Genomic DNA, 20,266 nt, shown 5'->3' on the forward strand with positions numbered 1-20,266 from the left:
GCTACTGTTCACAGAATGTCGAATTGATCTTTCAAAACTTTTACCAGGTTGGAATTAGCCTAAACATAAAAGAAATTTTTGCTGTCTCACTCTTCTTCCTGTCTCACTTTGCCTGATTCTCTTTTATACTTTCTACGTCTCATGTTCTTTTTTCCCCCCCTTTTTGCGGGGCAAATATATAGCTGCTTTTTTTTTCTTCCCTTCACTCCTAAATTTAGCATTTCTCACTCCAAAATAATTTTTTGTTACTCCAATGCGGAAATTTTACTACTCAAACATTATTTTCTGCCCTACAAAATACATTTCTTTGCTTTAAAATCATATCTTTGTTTCATTTTCCGCAGTTTTTAAAAACTCAAAAATTTATCTTTCTACATATTTTGCTCATGCAATCAAAGTCAACAAGAAGTGTATATTTGACTTACTATAGAAAACTTGTATCATTTCATTATTATCATTTGTATTGTTTTGTGTATAAAAGAAATGGTTTCATGAATTTTATATTTCGATTTTTGAATTCGTTGATTTATTACACTTGTTTTATTTATAGTACGAACAGGAACTGAAATACATATTTTTTTTACAAATGTATTGAGTTGAAATTTTATTCTTTCTTTCATCTTCATTTTTAGGAGCAATTGGAAGTAATTGTACTGTTATACATAGCATACAAGAACATGGACTTGATTGAAATAATGAGTTTCAATTCAGACACAAACCTATTTTAGAAATATAAAAAAATATTTCACAAACAAAAATCCCCCATACGTGCAAGGGCGGACACAGAAATAATTTTTGGGAGGGGCACCGAAAGGTAAACCCCCCCCCCGATACAATTAAAAAATAAAATAAACAATATCATGGGTTTTTTAATAATGTTTTCAAAAAGCCCTTAAGCCAATAAATCTTCTTTAAAGAGCAGAAATATTGTACAGTAAATTATTTCTAACCTGGACACTTATGGAATGGAACAAAAATATTCTGATTGGGGGGGGGGGGGGGGTTGCACCATAAAGGGGGATTGGATGAAACATTGTCGCCGCAAAAGCAACAGCAGGATATCTTACTATATGGATTCGCCATCAAAATGTGTTCAGAATATCGGGGGTGTTCACATTACGGAGTGTTCAAAAAGAAAGTCAATATTAATTTCTTCCAATGTGGTCGCAAAATCTTTTTTTTTTTTTTTTGAAATTTTATACCTATAAACTGTTTAACCTTATATAATTTTACCATAATTGTATAAAAATACACGGTATTACTTAGAAACATTTTCATAATGATTAAACCAAGAGGATATTAATACATAATTTGTACTTTTTTCTATCAACGAAGAATGAATGAATAAACGATTTAAAATAATTAATAATAAAGTTGGGAATTTAGACATATCTTTTTTTCCAACTATTTCTTTACATTGCAAAAGAAATAGTTCTCAAAAAGATGAAAATATAATGCGATACGTCACAAATCTGTAAAAAAAAAAACTGGGAATTGTGTAAAAGGAAAATTGATATGTTCTTTTCTTCAATAAATTCTTTTCTAACGATCAAAAAAAAAAAAAAAAAAACTGTGATTAAAAAATTAGTATGTACCTCTTAATTATAGCTAAAAGTCAAATTAAGAGGTTTTTTTTTTTTTAAATGTTTTTGAAAAAAAAAAAATTTTTTTAAATAAATACTATGAAGACAACTCAATACTTACAAAATATCTGCTGAATATTTGAGAAAGAAAACCTAAAACTTCCCTGCAGAAAAGAGATAAACAACAAAAACAATATTGTGAATGTGAAAACCCTTGTTTTCGTTTTACTTTAATTTTCGCTAGCTCATCATTATCGCGAAAATTTAAGCCACGCGAAATATTTAAACTTTCTGTTCTATTCACATACAATTCACTAAATTTTTTATCTCGCAAAGTCACCGATACGTTCATTTTCGCAAAAATTACGACTCGTGTAACTGTTTTTACAGAAGGTAAATGGTTAATAAATTGAAATAAATCCGCATTTGTTTAAAAAGTACTGTGTTACTGTGTTAAATAATCCTACATTCTCAATGAAAAATACTAAAATTTTTAATTATACAATTAAAATTTGAATTAACAAATTATCTGTTAATTCTTACTCTTATTAAGCGAAACAAACAAAAAACGAAGGAAAAGAAAAACATATCTCCCAGCGCTCCGAGCGATGGAAGTTCCCTCCCTCTAATTCTACGTCATCTCACGTCACCCCGAGTCTTGGCAATAATGGTTGCCGAAAAGGAGCCAAATTTTTATTCTTTTACTAAATAAAAGTAAAGAATTGTTTAGTTTAATGATGTACATATTCAGCAGACCGACAACGTGATGTGGTTAAAAACCGGTCATTTGATAACAAAAAGCAAATGGGTTATTTTTAAATATTTTTTAAAGCTTGCCAGCTTCCTCGTAGACTCCAATGCTAAGACCATCTCCTAAGCCTAACGAGGGGAACATTGGCGAGATTCGAAGGTTACACTCTACCCCAATCCGATTCGACCCCATCCGCTCTCCAGGGTTACTATACAGCTCAATGGTTGGCAAACTTCCGACAAGTAGCAAGAGTGTTGATGCTCATTGTATTTTAGGGCTGTTATTGTAACGTCAGCTTTTTTTTTTTTTTTCGTTATGTATGGGAGCTTTCCCATTAAAATATTCTATGGAATATTGGTTGTAGATGTCTCATTTTTGTATAGAATTTAAAATACAAAATCTATATAAAGGTGAGTTAACCTAGGGACAAAAAGTGGATACTTGAGGACTGTCTCCACAAAATAGGGACAGTCGATCATAATCTTACCTTCTCAGAATGTGTAAAAAAGGAAACGGAATTAATTTTCTTCTTTCAGCATAGTAAATAATAAACCCGAAATATTTCCCCAATAAACTTATTACTTTCCTATCTCATGGCCAAACGCTCCGTCATTTTAACTGACCAGGACTAGACTGGTCCTGTAACCGTAGCTGTGTGGCGTCGTCTGTCAATCACGAGTTCAAATAACCAAAAAACTGAGTCAAGTGAAGCTATTTCTTTTAAAAACAGAAATGTCTGTGACTCTCGATATTCGCTTGAAAAGAGTCAACAAAACCTATCACGAAGAGGTAAGTGTTTTTAGTGCTCCACGCTGCTATTCTCCATCTTTGAAGCCGTGTTTGAAAACGGTCTTGTATTTTGACAGTTCGTTTGGAAGAGGCGGATTTTGGTACTCGACCTTAAATCCCGGTTATCACAAATTTGCCATTTCAACTGCGCTTGCGCGCGGACTTCGCTGATTTCAAAACTCTTGCTCAACCTAATTTAAAACATTTTAAATTTGGTAATAAATATGAGATAACAACAGATAAAAATTAGAAATTACAAAGCTTTCTTTGATTTAGTTTTTACGCCTCCGTAAAGATTGAGTTTTGCGTCTTAATTATCGATGGATATTCGGAGTCTGAATTTTCCTATTCAGCAAATGCCCTTTTCAGGACCAAATTTTTAACCTCAGAAGAGCGTACTAGAATAGCAGCGTCACTTCTAATACAAAGCCGAACCCTCAACCTAAATACAAATGTATAATAAAGCTGTTTACGCCTAACGTAAAATATCCGCAAAAGATGGATATCTGTATTAATATTCCAATCATTTTTGAAGTACATAACGTGTATTACGTTTACGTTAAATAAATATTTCCAAACCAATAAATATTGAAGTGTCATTTTTCTCTTTTCTTTATAAAGATTAACAGTTATTCATATCCATAGTTTCACATAATGTATCCTGAAATCACTGTGAAAATATTCTAATCGCATTCATTAATTTGTTGGGACACTAGCTCAGCCTAAATATAAACAAGCAACACGAAATCTTAAAACAGAAAAGCCCAAAAAGCCAAGTCCGTGCTCAAGCGCAGTTGAAATGGCAAATTTGTGATAACCGGGATTTAACGTCTAGTGATTTTGGTTTCTCGTATAAACGATGGAGTACCTGGACGATTGAGCCTCGCTCGGCTTTAAAAGAATCATTTTTTGTCAACTCGTGTTCTTTTTTAAGGTTCAATACTTTTCCAAATATACTTGAAAAGTTTCACGCTAACGAAATATTAAGCACTCGACCTTCTTATAACACTAAAGTACCAAACAAAGATTCTAGAGACGTACCGAGTAGCACTTTGGCCGAGTACTGAGTACTCGGCCGAGTACCGAGTTACCGAGTACTCGGCCGAGTTACCAAGTACCAATTATGTTTTAGGAAGAACCACCGACGCACATGTGATGAATTTTGAACTTATTGGAATAGACCCTCCTTGTCCATATAATAGTTTTTAAAACTAAATTCCTGCTGAAATTTAATTACGCATTATTTAAAAAATTTTGTGTCAAAAATTTTACAAAGACATTATTTTTAAAATTAAAAATAAATAAACTAAAGGTATGATTAATCAAGTTGGAATTTAAAACAAATTACAGTAAAATCCCTCTAGTGTGGACACTAACAGGACAATTTTTTTGTCCTCAATAGAGAGGTGTCCGCAGGACAGGGGTTTAATAATGTTACTTGCGTTGGAACTGGGGAGTTAAAAATTGTCCGCATAAGAGGGTATGTCCCTTAGGAGGGGTTTCACTGTATACCAATCAATTATAGTTCTAGTCCGCCAAACATAAATAATTTTTAAAAGCAAATAAAACAAATGTGCAGGAACACTGCAAACACCGTGTTTCTGCCCCCCCCCCCCCCCCCCCCCCGTTACAAGGAACGTCTTTTTCAGTGCATAACATGTGAGCTAAAAGACATTCGACAAAAAAATCCGACTTTTGTCGGATGGCTTTAAATCCACGAGCTTCCATTTTGTGCATTGAAAAAGGAATTCCTTGTAACGCCAAAACAAGTGTCTGCAGTGTTCCTGCACTGTGCTTTTAACGTTGTTTTATTTTCTTTTATTTTTTAAACAAAGGTATTTTTATATTTTTTATAACTAATTTTTGTTTGTAGCAAAAATCCATTTTTAATATAAAAATTCCATATTTTCTATACTTACCTTTTATGCATAATTTTTAATAAATAAGTTTTATTAACTTTGCGGACATTAAAATAAAGATTTGTTCATATATGAATAATTGATATGAGGCATTACAAACTTCATTATTCTCAAAAATTTAAATTTGACTTATAAATTTTAATTGTAAATGATTGCAGAATATAATGCTTGCTCTTTTTTTATAAATTTTAGTATCTGTCTTGGACAATATTCAATTTTTTGCAACTACTCGGTATTGGCCGAGTATCTGATCAGAATTTGGCCGAGTACCGAGTACTCGGCAAATTGGCCGAGTAGGCCGAGTACCGAGTAGTTACCGAGTACTCGCAGGGGTCTGTCCAGGATTTTTCACAAGGTCCGTTTTTTGTGAAAAATCAAATAATTTTGTGAAAAATCAATTAATTTTGTGAAAAATCAAATAATTTTGAAAAAAAAATAAATTTTTTTTTTGTAAAAACGCAAGTTTAGACTCTTGAGATGGTGGAAACTGCATCATTGACACCTGAATTTGAGTGTTTTTTCCTCTTTTCTGTTGAGAATATCATTCTTGAGTGTTTTTCTAGTATTTGAGGAGCGGGGGGGGGGGAGGCATCGCTCATTGGGGGGAGCTGGGCACCCCTCAAGTATCCAATATTTATCTACCATTTTACAGTTACAAATTATACTAGAAATATCATTGTATGGTATTTAAAATAACTGCAAGAAAAAGAAATTCAGGCAGGGGTTCAACAATTAACTTTTTATTAACCCAAGACACTGTTTAAGAGCACAATTTCGTTTAAAACTTATAAACTCCGTGATTTTTACAAAAATAAAAAAATATTTTATTTGTTTACCTCTTAACTAAGTGTACTAAACATCGAAAGTTTGAAAAATCAGATTCCCATTAGCGGATGCAAAGAGATTGCAATCCTCAACGTGAAGGCATCAAAAGTATAAAAAGGGTTTGTAAAATAAATATTTTTGATAAAATTATTTTAGAATTGCATTTTAGAGTCCTATAATAAACATATCATTAATATCTAGACACAGTTGAAGCAAAAAAATAAATAAAATAAATAAATAAAATAAAAAATAAACCATCGATTCAGCATTTTATTTATTGACTTATAAAAGAAAATGGAATTAAACTTTAAAAAAACTTGAAATAAGATTTGTTACAAAAATAAAGAGACTTTTCATTTATTTGCATCCTAATCAAGCGAAGTTAGCTTGAAAAAAAAAATATGATTCTCATATTGGATGTAAAAAAATTGCATTTTTTCCAAATGTAGGCATCTATAGCAAAATAAAAAAAAAACGGTAAATAAAAGAGTTTATTCCCTTTTTAGCATCGAAAAACCAAACCCATATAACTTTCTCTCAAAAAAACAGTTTAACATCGCACCGCCAGACGCTAAGTGGCGATAAACAGTTAAACATCCATCGCATCGCACCGTTTGAACTTGGCAACCCTATCTGAAGCGATCACATCCCCCCCCCCCCACCCCTGCTATCCTTTGCAGTTCTAAGTTCATTTCGATGTATATTATTGATTATTAAATCATGAGTGGGGAGAAAAGTGCTTACTTCGCCTATTCAGAGAGTGTTGTCGTTTTTTCAAAGAAGTTTACAACAACACCGTTACATAAAACAAACAAGCCTTTCTGACTTTCAGCTGTTAATTTCTTTCAAAGAAACCAACAACAGGCATTATATTTATTTGGCCGTAGTAATTATTTATGGCTTGCAAGAGCATCACAAGGGTGGCGATTTTTTTTTTCCTCTTGCAAAATTAGCTGATTTTGACTAGTTGATTCCTCTAATTTAGCTTTAAAAAAGTTTCCAAACATTATCGTTTTTATACAGGAAATATGCTGTATAATTTTAATTGAGATTTGCTCTTTCAATAAACAATTTGTGAAAGATCCGTTTTTGCTTATCAGAATTTTGTGAAGGGTCCGTTTTGGTTGATCAGTATTTTGTGAAAGGTCCGTTTTGGTTTATCAGTATTTTGTGAAAGGTCCGTTTTGGTTGATCGGATTTTTGTGAAGGGTCCGTTAACGGACCCAAATATGCTCTGGCCAGACCCCTGACTCGGTACATCTCTAAAAGATTCTGAATGTAATAAAATCAACATTTTGCTTTAAACTATCTGTTACATTTGTTTCCACTATACAATTTTCTTGTCGGTAATTAAAATATTTTGACCTTAGTTTCGCTATGGTGAAATCGGTTTTTAACCGAATACTTCCTTTCATACCATGATGCGTTTCACGATTTTATCCCAATCGAGATTTTTTTTTTTTTGAATAAGTACTTTTAATTTTTACGCCAGAAAATGCTACATACGGCATGATATCCATCAAAACTGATGATCCACAAACCATTCCAACAAATGATAACAACTGTCTTAACAAAACATAAACAATCTCAAGACATACGCTTCCTCGAAATAAAATTTAGATGCGTGATTTAAAAAACATGTTAAACTATTTGAAGTGTAAAAAGGAAATAAATAAATACAATAAAATAAAATAGGATGGTCAAGCAATAGTTTCACTTAAAAAAGAAAAAAAAGCCTTACATCGACTTACATAATGCTTTTGAATTTGTTTTCAGCCAAGTGTGTTTGAAATGAGCCAAAGTGACCAAATCAGCCAAGCCTGGCAACCCTAAGCAAGTATAAAATTTTAAAGCGAGAAGAGACACATTTTCATTGTTATGGTTGCAAATCGTCTGCCTGATGCGTCAATTCACAATTTACTTCAAGGCTTAACTCAATCAGATTTTATATTAAAAAACTTTTTTGTAAAAAATCACGTTTTTACAGAATAAACACTGATGTAGATGAACTTATAGAATGCAAAACTACAATTAAATCCAAAATTTCATCCAAATCGTTAGAGCCGTTTTCGAGATACGAAATATAAATATATATACATACATACTCACAAGAATTGCTCGTTTAAAGATAGATTGGACAATTAGATTATTATCAGCCGAAAAGTTGTTCATTCGAAATGTTTTTTTTTTTAAACCAAAACACACATTTATTTCAATGACTGCTCCAAGAATGGGGGGTTGTCCTATTTTGTCCACCCCGGGACAAATTAGGGAACAAATCAGCTTCACCAGGGAAAGAAACTAAAGTCTTCAAAATAGTAAATGCATTCTCAAATCACTCTTTATTTTCTTATATTGTTACAGTGGAAGACCGTTATAACGCCGACCTATAGAACGCAATTCTCTATAAACCGCACAACTTTTCAGAAGTAAACAATAGGTTTTGAAGTCGAAAAACTCCCTCTGGTTTGTCTTGCAAACATAAAAATTGTTAGGAAAATTAAATTTTGAAACACTTTTTCATCTTTCCATCTTAATTCAAAGTTTTAAAATGAAAATTAGCATTCACAGTAAAATAAAAATACCAGATGGCTCTTGAAAATGCTTCTGTTATGCAAACGATGAAGCTAGCAGAAGTGCAGGATAATTCACTTTCTTGTAATAAAGAAACATATTTATTTGTGAATAACTAATTGTAATATGGGTGCTTTAATACTCATTGCAGATAAAACTCATTCTGAAGTGCTAATATATAGATATATTCTGAATATTAGTTTCAAAATTTGTGAAATGATCTATATAACGCAAAATCCTGTATAACGCAAAAGCTCTGGTCCCAAGTTGTGCATTATAACAGTCTTCTACTGTATTACAATATGTAGAATTACAATAAGAGCTTCTTTCATTATTTATATCTAATACTTCATTTCAGTTTTATCAATTTTAATGGAGTTCATTTAGCATTCCCTCAGGCCCGGCTCTCGGGGTAGGCAGCCTTTTTAAAAATTTGTTTTTAAGTATGGATATTTGTTTCAGCGCTGTAAGATTCACTGACTCAATGCTAAAATAATAATAATAATTTAAAGTGTGTACCGGTGCTTGGATATGCAAAACCCAGTTTGTAATTTAACAAGAAACTCACTTTAACTTTAAGCACTTAACTATTATTTTTATTTGATTACTAGCGGTACCTGCAGGGCTTTGCCCATAATAGAAAAATTAAAAGTTCTTTTGGTTCGCCTGTATATTTACAAATAATATATGGTGAATTTTCTCGCCAATTGGCTTGTACCCATGTTACGGTTCCACGTTATGATGATTTTGTAATTTACTCGTCTATCTTATGATAATTTTGTTCTTAAAATTGAAACAGAAAAAGAACCACATCGAATATTCGAAACATCGCTTCGAGGGGCACACCCCCACGCTACAAACTAACTTTGTGCCAAATTTCATGAAAATCGGCCGAACGGCCTAAGCGCTATGCACGTCACAGAGATCCAGATAAACAGAGAGACTTTCAGCTTTATTATTAGTAAAGAATATATTATTTTTATAATATTATTAATATTATTCACAGTGGGGGGGGGCACTTGTAAATATCGCCTAGAGCAGCAGAACTACTACAGCCAGCCCTGCATTCGCTGTTTTACTCATTTTTCTTCTGTTAGTCACTTTTACAGTTATATGATTCAGAAATGCCAAATATGCATTAACCGGTGCACAGTCATACGACATTTTTTCCTGACCAACGTTTTAATATTGAGGCACTTTTAATATGAATTAAAATTGTTACATTACTAATAATTTTATAAACATAAAACAAAAAAGGAATATTTTGTTACATTAATGATGTATTAATACAGCATAAAAATAAGAGTACATAACTGTTTGGTTTTTTTTTAATAATAAATGAACAATATTACCACGATTCACATAATTTTATATTGAAAATACCAAAGTTGAGAAAATAATTAATGAACATATCAAAATAGCATGATATTTTCAAAATAAATATCGGATATATATTGTGATATATATCATGATATGGGCCATTCCACAGAAAATGATCATTTTGTCCCGCACGTGACACTATTTCATAAAAAATAATAATTTAAAAGGATGATGAACAAAATTTTGTTGCTTAAGAAATCACAAACGCATGTGTGACTTCTTAAGCCAAAACTTTCTTCAAAAATTATTTCTTTTTAATGAAATATAGGAACCATCACGTGAGCGACAAAATGACCATTTTCAATGGAATGGGCATATACATAATTTTTTTTTAATAGTTTAAATAATTATTTCTAAACTAATGATGTATGTTTCCTTTACGTTGGAACCACAGCTTTCGAAACCTACAATTTGTTTCGTCATTGCTGTATCAATAGAGCAAAAATATTTGCTTATTCATATGCAAGTGACCAGAGGTTGACTTTGACGTACATGACACATGTAAATAAATTTTATTTTAAGTAAGAAAATTGTTTAATTAAGATATAATTGTGTCAGGAGTATCTTTGTATTCAAGATTAAAAAAATTGCTTACCCCTGTTATATTAAAATATTAAGAGATACGACGAAATATTAATGAAATTTAAGCGTATTTTTGTCCCGCACGTGACGGTGAAATGGCCTATACTGCTGTGTGCAGGTAAATGGCAGTATCTGCAGAAATGAGTTTTCGAGATGTTTGAAGAAATGTGTGTGAGATTCAATATTAATCATAGGGAAATCTTGGAATTGGACGTTTTTTTTCGCACCTTTTTTTTAGCGGAAACCAGATAAGCTATCTTGTACCATAAACTAACATATCATAGATGACAAAAATGTGAAAAAATGAAAAATGCAAAATTGCAGTTACTGCCCTTTACCTGCACACGGCAGTATATATATCGGCAAACCCTTGTCAGTAACCCCCCCTTTCTTCCCCCCAGGAGTCGGTGGTGGGGTGCATCGTGGTGGAGAGCAGATCGGAGATGAAGCACGAGGGCATCTCTCTCGCGATGGACGGTAACGTGGCCATGCAGCTCAGCGCCAAGAACGTCGGCATCCTGGAGGCATTCTACTCCTCTGCCAAGGTGAAGAATCGCTCCTCTATCCGGAATGGGGTTGCCCCCGAATGCCCACCGGATGGATCGACACCGGAGCACAATTGGCAATATTTATGGAAATTTATGGGGAAAAAAACATGCATACAAGTTCAGTAATTTACCGCCCAATAGCCAGGGCTAAAGCAGAAATACGTGAAATACACCGCCAGCTCGGTCATTTCCAGCCGAGGACCGCAGTTTCGTGCTCATCAGCCCGGCATAGGAAAGTGACTGAGCTGGCGATGGAAAACCTCTTGAGGAAGCCAAGAGTGCCAAACAAACTGGTAGCTAATACAGGATTAGAAGACCAGACGAGTGACCGAAGCAATGGTTCGGTTCAACTCGAAGCTGGAAATGACTGAGCTGGCGGTGTATTTCACGTAGTTTTGCTTTAGCCCTGGCTATTGAGCGGTAAATTACTGAACATACCATGCCTTGCCTTCAATCTTCGAGTTGAACCGAACCATTGCTTTGGTCACTCGTCTGGTCTGCACTAATTCTGTATTAGCTACCAGTTTGTTTGGCACTCTTGGCTTCCTTAAGAGGTTTTCCATCTCCAGCTCAGTCACTTTCCTATGCCGGGCTGATGAGTGCCAATAAGCACGAAAACTGCAGTCCTCGGCTGGAAATGACTGAGCTGGCGGTGTATTTCATGTATGCATACAAGTGTTGAAATTTTAATTACATAATGTCTACGTAACTAGATTAAAATCAGCTGTGTAAATAAGTTATACAGTCGACTCCCTCTACAACAGATTCAACTTACGCGAAATGGCTATAACGTGAGTTTTTCCCGAGTAACGAATTTTAGGGCTAACACGAATTCCTCTTCTGCAATTCGAATTTTTTTGGAAGGAAGTATCGGTTTTGTTACTAGGTCCTAAATTTTGATTTCGTGAGTGTGTTTTATCCCTATAGTGTCACTGATAGTGGAATTTCCCTTCACCATACTAGTCCACGCATCGCTTTATTAGTGCATCGAGTAACCACTCGGCGTCTTTCTTTCTTTTTTCTTTCTAAATATTAAAGTTGATTAAGTGATGTACGTTCCTTGTAGTTTTATTTTATATCTTTCTCTGCCATTGATCATTTCTTTTGTGCATCTTAACAGTTTTTTATGTTGAATGAAGCAGCTTTTTAATGTTTTAATTACTGTAAAAGTACAGTTCTGAATTATAAGAATCTTGAACTTTAATGTTTTGTTGAGGAATGCTTTAAAGCAGTTTCAGGGGTGTTTATAAGTGTCTTAAAAATTTGGTATGTTTCAAAAAAAAAATTGCATACATACCCTTTCTACAATGCGAAATTTCAACTTACGTGAAGAGTCTTGGAACGCATCCCCTATCGTAAGTCGGGACTCGACTGTATGTACAATCGAGTCTCGATAACTCAAAGCATATACAGCGAAACCTGTGTAAGTTGACCACTTGCGGTGCACTATTTTAGTGGTCAACTTACAGAGGTTGATTTATATAAGGGCTAATTCCGTGCCTGAAAAAAGTGGTCAACTTAGACAGGTGGTCAACTTACAGAGGTTGATTTATATCATAACGGCTAATTCCATGCCAGAAAAAAGCAGTCAACTTAAACAGTTGGTCAACTTACAGAGGTTGATTTATATGATAAGGGTTAATTCCGTGCCTGAAAAAAGCAGTCAACTTAGACAGGTGGTCAACTTACAGAGGTTGATTTATATGATAAGGGCTAATTCCGTACCAGAAAAAAACAGTCAACTTAAACAGTTGGTCAACTTACAGAGGTTGATTTATATGATAAGGGCTAATTCCGTGCCAGAAAAAAACAGTCAACTTAGGCGATCAACTTACAAGGTTGGTCAACTTCACAGGTTTTACTGTTCTGTTTTCTACCCCCCTGATGACACACACATGAACTAAATAAATAAATGTAATAATATATGAACAAAATAAAATAAAATACGATAAAAATTTTAAATTAAAAATAATTTTAAAAAAAATCCCCTTCCCCTCTAAAAAAAAAAAATTGGTGGTTCAACTTGTGCCATAATTTTCCCCTGTGGGCAGCCCTGTTGCCATGGGTGGGAAAAACCAGCCCGGTGGTTTTATCCACCCTGTCAAAAATGGATTTTTACCTAAGTGGCAAAAATAGAATTTCAACTGACACCTCTGTACCCTCAAAAGCAGAAGGACGTAAGTCACATTACGATAATTTTACAGGAGAGAGAAAGAACTTTTATCTAACCCATGCAAAGGATGGGACGCGCAGCCTGGTGAAAACTGATTTTTTTTTCTAAATATGTTTACATGGCTTGATAAGGAATAGGCTTCTACATGCAATAAGGGGGGGGGGGGGCAGGGCATACTTTAAGAAAATTTGACTGTGTGGGCAACTCCAACTTCCTGTAAAGGGGGGGGGATTGTAAATGTGCAGTTTATGTTAGTTGAATGATCGTCAAAAAAGAGTGAAAATTGGAATTAGGGAAATTATTGCTAATGGCCGTTTTGTTCGATAGGAAAAGAGTGTAAAGAACATAATCGCTGTGACTCAGCTCTTAAAATAGTTCAAACAGTCACTGAGTTTTTGATTTTTTTTAATTTCATTCATTATAATACAACCATTCATTTTCGTTTTATTACAATCAAATTCAAATAACATTGTCTTTAAAAAATAAAGATTTCATATAAACCCTCTCTTTGTAAAGTTCAGCTTCTGGTTTTCCTTCTCTTCGGTTTTTCATTTGCAGAAATTTTATGACAGATGGCCATAACACATAACCAATGGGAAAATTTAGAAAAATGTTGTTGAGCAATTTTATTTATGGGCCAATTTTATTTGACTGTGTGGGCAATCGCCCCAAAAAACCCCATTAAAATATGCCCTGGGGGGGGGGCACTAATAAATGCATAATCGCAATTTTTGGAGTTACGTCACTCTGCCTCTGAGGTACGGAACTCAGACACAGTTTCTTATATTTTTCCCCCTCAGCAAGTTGATTAAAAAAAAATTCATACAGTGATGAGAGTTGCAGTTTCTTGCTAAGTTTTTGATTAGATAATACGAAAACGAATGCAATATTTCCCGAGCAATTTTATGGGGACTGAATGGAGAGAAACGATGATAAATCGGGTTTTCGTTTTAAAAAGAAATATAACGTGGAATTTGTCACAGAAAAGTGAGTAAAATTAATTTGCCGTTTTTTGGGTAAAAAAGTTGAATATGGTGAATAGAGAAACATAATACAGTGAAACCTGATTATAATGACCCTGTCTATAACAATAAACCTGTCTATAACAATATTTTCTTTGGTCCCAGAAAAATGTAAGCAGAAGTAATCAAACTGTCTACAACGATAACCTGTCTATAACAATATTTTCTTTGATCCCAGAAAAATGTAAGCAGAAATGATCAAACTGTCTGCAACGATAACCTGTCTATAACGATATTTTCTTTGGTCCCAGAAAAATGTAAGCAGAAGTAATCAAACTGTCTACAACGATAACCTGTCTATAACGATATTTTCTTTGGTCCCAGAATGATGCAAGCATAAATAATCAAACTGTCTACAACAATAAACCTGTCTATAACGATATTTTCTTTGGTCCCAGAAAAATGTAAGCAGAAATAATCAAACTGTCTACAATGATAACCTGTCTATAATGATATTTTCTTTGGTCCCAGAAAAATGTAAGCAGAAATAATCAAACTGTTAAAACGATAACCTGTCTATAACGATATTTTCTTTTATCCCAGAAAAATGTAAGCAGAAATAATCAAACTATCTATAACAATAAACCTGTCTATGACGATATTTTCCTTGGTCCCCGCAGAATATCAGCATGAATAATCAAACTGTCTATAACGTTAACCTGTCTATAGCAAAAAAATTTTAGGTCCCAACAGTATCGTTGTCGACAGGTTTTACTTTATACGGAAAGAAATAACACTAAAAGATAGCTATGAAAAAACTCGCAAATGAAAAAAGACTTTAATTGAAGGAAACCATTAAATGCGGGAGATGGTAAATATATTCCGTATATCGAAATGAAGTATAGTTTTGGAAAATATCATATTTTCGAACCTTGATTACATACATGAAATACACCGCCTAGCTCAGTCACTTCCAGCCGAGGACTACAGTTTCATGCTCATTAGCACTCATCGGCCCGGCATAGGACTAACTGAGCTGGAGATGGAAAGCATCTCAAGGAAGCTAAGAGTGCCAAACAAACGGGTAGCTAATATAGAATTAGCGCAGAACGGACGAGTGACCGAAGAAATGGTTCAGTTCAACTCGAGGATTGAAGGCAAGGCATGGTATATTCAGTAAATTACCGGGGCCCAGTAGCCAGGGCTAAAGCAGAAATACATGAAATACACCTCCAAGCTCAGTTATTTCCAGCATGACGACTGAGCTGGAGGTGTATTTCATGTATTTCTGTTTTAGGCCCTGGCTACTGGCGGTAATTTACTGAATACTTGATTACACATTTTGAAGATTTTAACTGTTATATATCAGTTACTCCAGAGTCATTTTTACGATTCTACTTTCCGTCATAGGGGGCAATAGAGACTGAAAATGGGGGAGGGGCAAAGAAAAAGCAACTAAAAGCCATAGGACTTTTAGTGGCAGTGAAAGGGGAGAGAATTTTGGACTAGTTTTGACTTAACTCACATTTTTCTTAAGACTTTGATGAATTATACATAACTTTCCCCGAAGAAACACTTTGACACGAATTAGACTCACATTATTTACTCCAAAGTATTTTGAGATGTCACGAACACTTAGTAACAATTTCTTTGAACAAGTATGGTTTGTTTAAGTAAAACAATTGATTTATTAATATCTAAACAATGATAAACTGAAAGTGACTGCTCATGCTAATGTTTTGTAAATAGATATACAAAGTTAAAAAAAAGTAATTATGTTCTAAAAAATGTAGATTTTTCTGTTTTTTATAATTTCTGGTCTTTGTTCCTATATTTGAAAATAAAACAAATAAATGAACCATAAAGGGGGGGACAGTGACCCCCCTCTTGCCCCCCAAATCTCCACCATTGCTTTCAGAGCCCTATCATTCTGATATTGCACATGGGGCACATTTCTATTTCAGGGCCCCCTAGGGCCCAACTAAGATTTAAAAAAAAAAGCAGAGCACGCAATTCATTTTGTGCTCCCCCCCCCCCCCCAATCCTACTTATTCTACATAACGAAGCTATTAAATAATTTCATTCTTGTGTAGTAACACAACCATGCTAAATTTGGTGGTACCTCATACATTTAAAAAGTAGTGTATGATAGTTATATAAGATGTGGTTAAACTTTGCCTTTTGCAGTAAACCGTAAATATTAAAATTATATATGATATAACTTTTAATAGTAAACACAGACTCAACTTGGAGTGGTTTTGGGATTTGCAAGGAGATCAAATATTTATCAACAAATAACATTATTTCCCTTGTCTAGGCATTTGCGAAAATATCAATTATATCATTGTACTCTAGATTCTGAGTGAAATCATTAATTATTTTTAATTAGCATGATAAATAAGGCAGGATTGTAGTTTTGGTCGGACAAAACTGATTTTATCCAGGCCACTGGCTAAAACTGGTTGAAACTGGATTTAACCACCATAGAACTGGCCAAAACTAAATTACATGAAAATACACTTCTAAGTGTTATAAGTATGTGAGAGATGTGTGTTTTGCAACTAATAAATCTATTAGTTAGAAGTTTTTCAATTAAGCACAGCAATTTTAGTTAACTAAATATAATATTAGTGAAGAAATTTACATTATTATAACGATAGTAGTGAACGAATTTCAACTTTCTTTAAAATGAATAACTGAAATTGCTCACAACTAAAGCAAAAGACATAAGGAATACTAAATAGCCTGTAACATAAATATAGTAATTTTTCAATGGTGTTGCTTTTTAATTTTCAAAAATGTGTCCCCCCCCCCCCTGAATCTTTAGTTTTGTTTAAAAAAAGCCTATATATATTTCTAAAAGAAGTTTTTTTTTTCTCTCTCATTTATTCTTCAAAATTACTTGAAATACTTTCAAATACTTTGTGTGTGAGAATTAAAATCTATCTATTCAACTTACAATGTTTCACACTATTATTTTTTTTAATGTTACTACATATTTTTTATGCAAACCTTATCTTCTAAACGTGCTATAATTTCTACAAACTGTAAAACATACTATTTAGATAAATAATACAAGATGATTGATTATGGTTTATTTTGCATTTCTTTTTAATAATTTATCATTTGGTTTTCATTTAAAATTTGATAATTATCGGAGTGGCCAAACTGGATAAAACTGACTTTATCCCTGCCGGTTTAAACCAGTTTTATCCATGGTTAAAACCACCACTGGCCGAAACTCTTACAACCCTGAAATAAGGGGATTTTGGGCCCCCCTGAAACCAAAGAGGAGGGGCCCCTCATGCCCCTGCGGTAGTCAGGCCTTCCATTTGTGACAGGACTTAGTCAAGATAATTTGAGTTATTTATTGACCAGTTAAAGAAAAAAGTTAAATGTATTTATTTAAAATCTTTGAAGTATTTTTTTAATGCTGTTAAGAGTTAAGAAATACTATTAAAGTACAAAATTCATTATTTATGTCCATTGGCTGTGGTGAAGAACAAATAAAAAAGAAGTTTAAATTGTGAAAGTATTTAAATGAATCAATTTTTTAAATAACTTCTCAGAAAATTTTTAAAAAACCCAAAAGTGGATTTTTTTTAAATGTTTTTTTTTTTCAAAAAAACCCATTGGGTCCAATCCGGCCAACCCTGCTTGGTAACAATTTCTTTGAGCAAGTATGGTTTGTTTAAGTAAAACAATTGATTTACTAATATCTAAACAGTGATAAACTGAAAGTGACTGCTCGTGCTAATGTTTCGTAAATAGATATACAAAGTAAAAAAAAAAAAGAATTGTTCTAAAAAATGTTGATATTTCTGTTTTTTATAATTTCTGGTCTTTGTTCCTACATTCGAAAATAAAACAAATGAACCATAAAGGGGGGGGGGCAGAGACCCCCCCCCCCAAATCACCGCCATTGCTTTCCGTCACTGATGTCATTTTCCTCGGTTACAGCCAGTTCTCCTGACCGGTTGCCAGCTGGAGATAGCCAAGGCGGGTCGGTTGCCCTCGGGCAGGACCGAGTTCCCGTTCGAGATCCCACTCAAGCCCAGGGCCAACCGGTCGCTCTACGAGACATACCACGGGGTCTTCATCAGCATACAGGTGAGGGAAAGCAACACACACTCCATTTTAGAGGTCGGCGAGATTTCGGAAAAAACCGTGGTTTTTACCATAGCTATGCTTTTTGTGAAGGGGCCTAAGGACCCTTAACACTAAAAAGACGGCTCGCATAGTTTGTTGTTTAATAACTCGGATAATGTCTAACAGAACGTAATGAAACTTCCTGACTTTTCATTATATGACACTATTTGAATGCTTGTTTAATCATTTTATCATACGCCTCATAGTACTGTAAATATTGATCCTTATACCTAGAAAGATGGGAGGGGCCACAGTGGCCCCTAAGCTTTTTTACAATTAAAAATTTTTTTTTCCTTTCTCCTAATTGTTCTAGCATAAAAAAAGGCTATTCTCTCTAGTTTAACCTGTAGCTTTCGCTTTATACAGCCAGTTGGATTTCCAAATGCTATAAACAGTACTGACTGCGTACCAGCCTAATGGTGGCCATTGCTCTTGAAAAGAAAAACTGATCCAAGCTTTTGCCCAGTATAGAGAGAAACACTACAAATAATTGCATACTAAGTTTTTATTTAGTGATGAAAGAAGATGCATTGGGCCTGTGGACACACTCGGGAAGAATTTTTAAAAGAATTCACCCCAAAAATGGGTAGGGGCCCCTTCAGTCTTTCTAGGTATACAGAAAATGTCAGTCGTTCTAGTGTTAACCTTCAAAATGTTCGATTTTCTGGAAAAAATATATGTTATGCATAGTTTAATTCTGAACAATTTGATACCTTAATTATTACCATACGCCAAAAACTTTTGAACCACTCCAATGAGCAAATTGGAGTTTTGTTCCAAAATTTACGGTTCATAAAGAAGGAACTGTATATTTTACAGTAAAACTTGCACCCAAACATTTTTTTTTATTTTTAGGAGTAACATTGTGCTTCTGAAAAAAAGTGGAAAATTTTTACCATTGCAAAAAAAAAAAAAAAAAAAAACAACAATTATTTACAAAAAAACAGGTGGGGAATTGAATGTTTTTAAATGTGCGGCATTTTCTGTGCTACGGCTCATGTTTAATGGAGGGGTCATTCAGCACCCTCTTAAAATTTGAGTCAGAAGCTAAAACTTTTACAGCACAATACTATGAGTAAGTCTAAAAAAAATAAGGAGTGTCCTGGACTCTAGCTGAAAAAAAGTTTTTTGAGCCACCCTAATTTTCACATTCAACTCATTTTCAATATAAAATATTGCTTAGAGATTTGATTTCGTTTTGATATTTTCTCACTCAATGCAATTTCAGGGGTCTAAGAACCCTTAACCTTCAAAATTTTCGATTTTCTGGAAAAAATATATGTTATGCATAGTTTAATTCTGAACAATTTGATACCTTAATTATTACCATACGCCAAAAACTTTTCAAGTTATCGTAAAAATGCGTAACCTCTCCCCATAGAGATTTATGTTAACAGCAGCTGTTTAAGCCTCTTTTTCTCAGGTGCCGGTTTCTTCGGTTTTCTCGTTTTGCGCGCTTGATATCTCAGAAAGTTTCTTATATATTTCCGTGAAACTTTTCATGCATGTTTGTCTGGTATATTTTTATGATCTGAACCTAAATTTCAACAAAAAATGAAAGTTAATATTTAAAAAAAAAAAAAAATATTTTTGCCCAAAATTTTTGAAGTTTTCGATATTAACTTATAAAATTTCAAAAAAATAAATGAATAATTTTAAAAAATAAATAAATTTAGCTTCAAGTCATAAATATAAACCAGATAAACATGTATTAAAAGTTTTACGGAAATGTATAAGAAACTTTTTGAGATATCATGCGCGCAAAACGAGAAAACCGAAGAAACCGGCACCTGAGAAAAAGAGGCTTAAACAGCTGCTGTTAACATAAATCTTTACGTCAGGCGTATGGTAATAAATAAAGTATCAAATTGTTCAGAATTAAACTATGCATAACATATATTTTTTCTAGAAAATTGAAATTTTTGAAGGTTAAGGGTCCTTAGACCCTGAAATTGCATTAAGTGAGAAAATATCAAAATGAAATAAAATCTCTAAGTAATATTTTATATTGAAAATGAGTTGAATGTGAAA

General features: G+C 33.6%; 1 protein-coding gene across 1 annotated transcript in view; it reads left to right on the forward strand.

Annotated features, from left to right (window-relative positions):
* The first annotated feature begins 3,013 nt into the window (after nt 1-3,013).
* The window catches only part of LOC129232421 (vacuolar protein sorting-associated protein 26C-like), a 25,992-nt gene continuing 8,739 nt past the window's right edge, over nt 3,014-20,266 (forward strand). The window contains exons 1-3 of the mRNA XM_054866566.1: nt 3,014-3,123; nt 10,805-10,948; nt 18,047-18,196. Coding sequence (XP_054722541.1) covers nt 3,067-3,123; nt 10,805-10,948; nt 18,047-18,196 — 351 coding nt within the window. The 5' untranslated portion in view covers nt 3,014-3,066. The remainder of the gene's footprint in view (nt 3,124-10,804; nt 10,949-18,046; nt 18,197-20,266) is intronic.

Source organism: Uloborus diversus, unplaced genomic scaffold (assembly GCF_026930045.1).
Source record: "Uloborus diversus isolate 005 unplaced genomic scaffold, Udiv.v.3.1 scaffold_12, whole genome shotgun sequence".
Lineage (NCBI taxonomy): Eukaryota > Metazoa > Arthropoda > Arachnida > Araneae > Uloboridae > Uloborus > Uloborus diversus.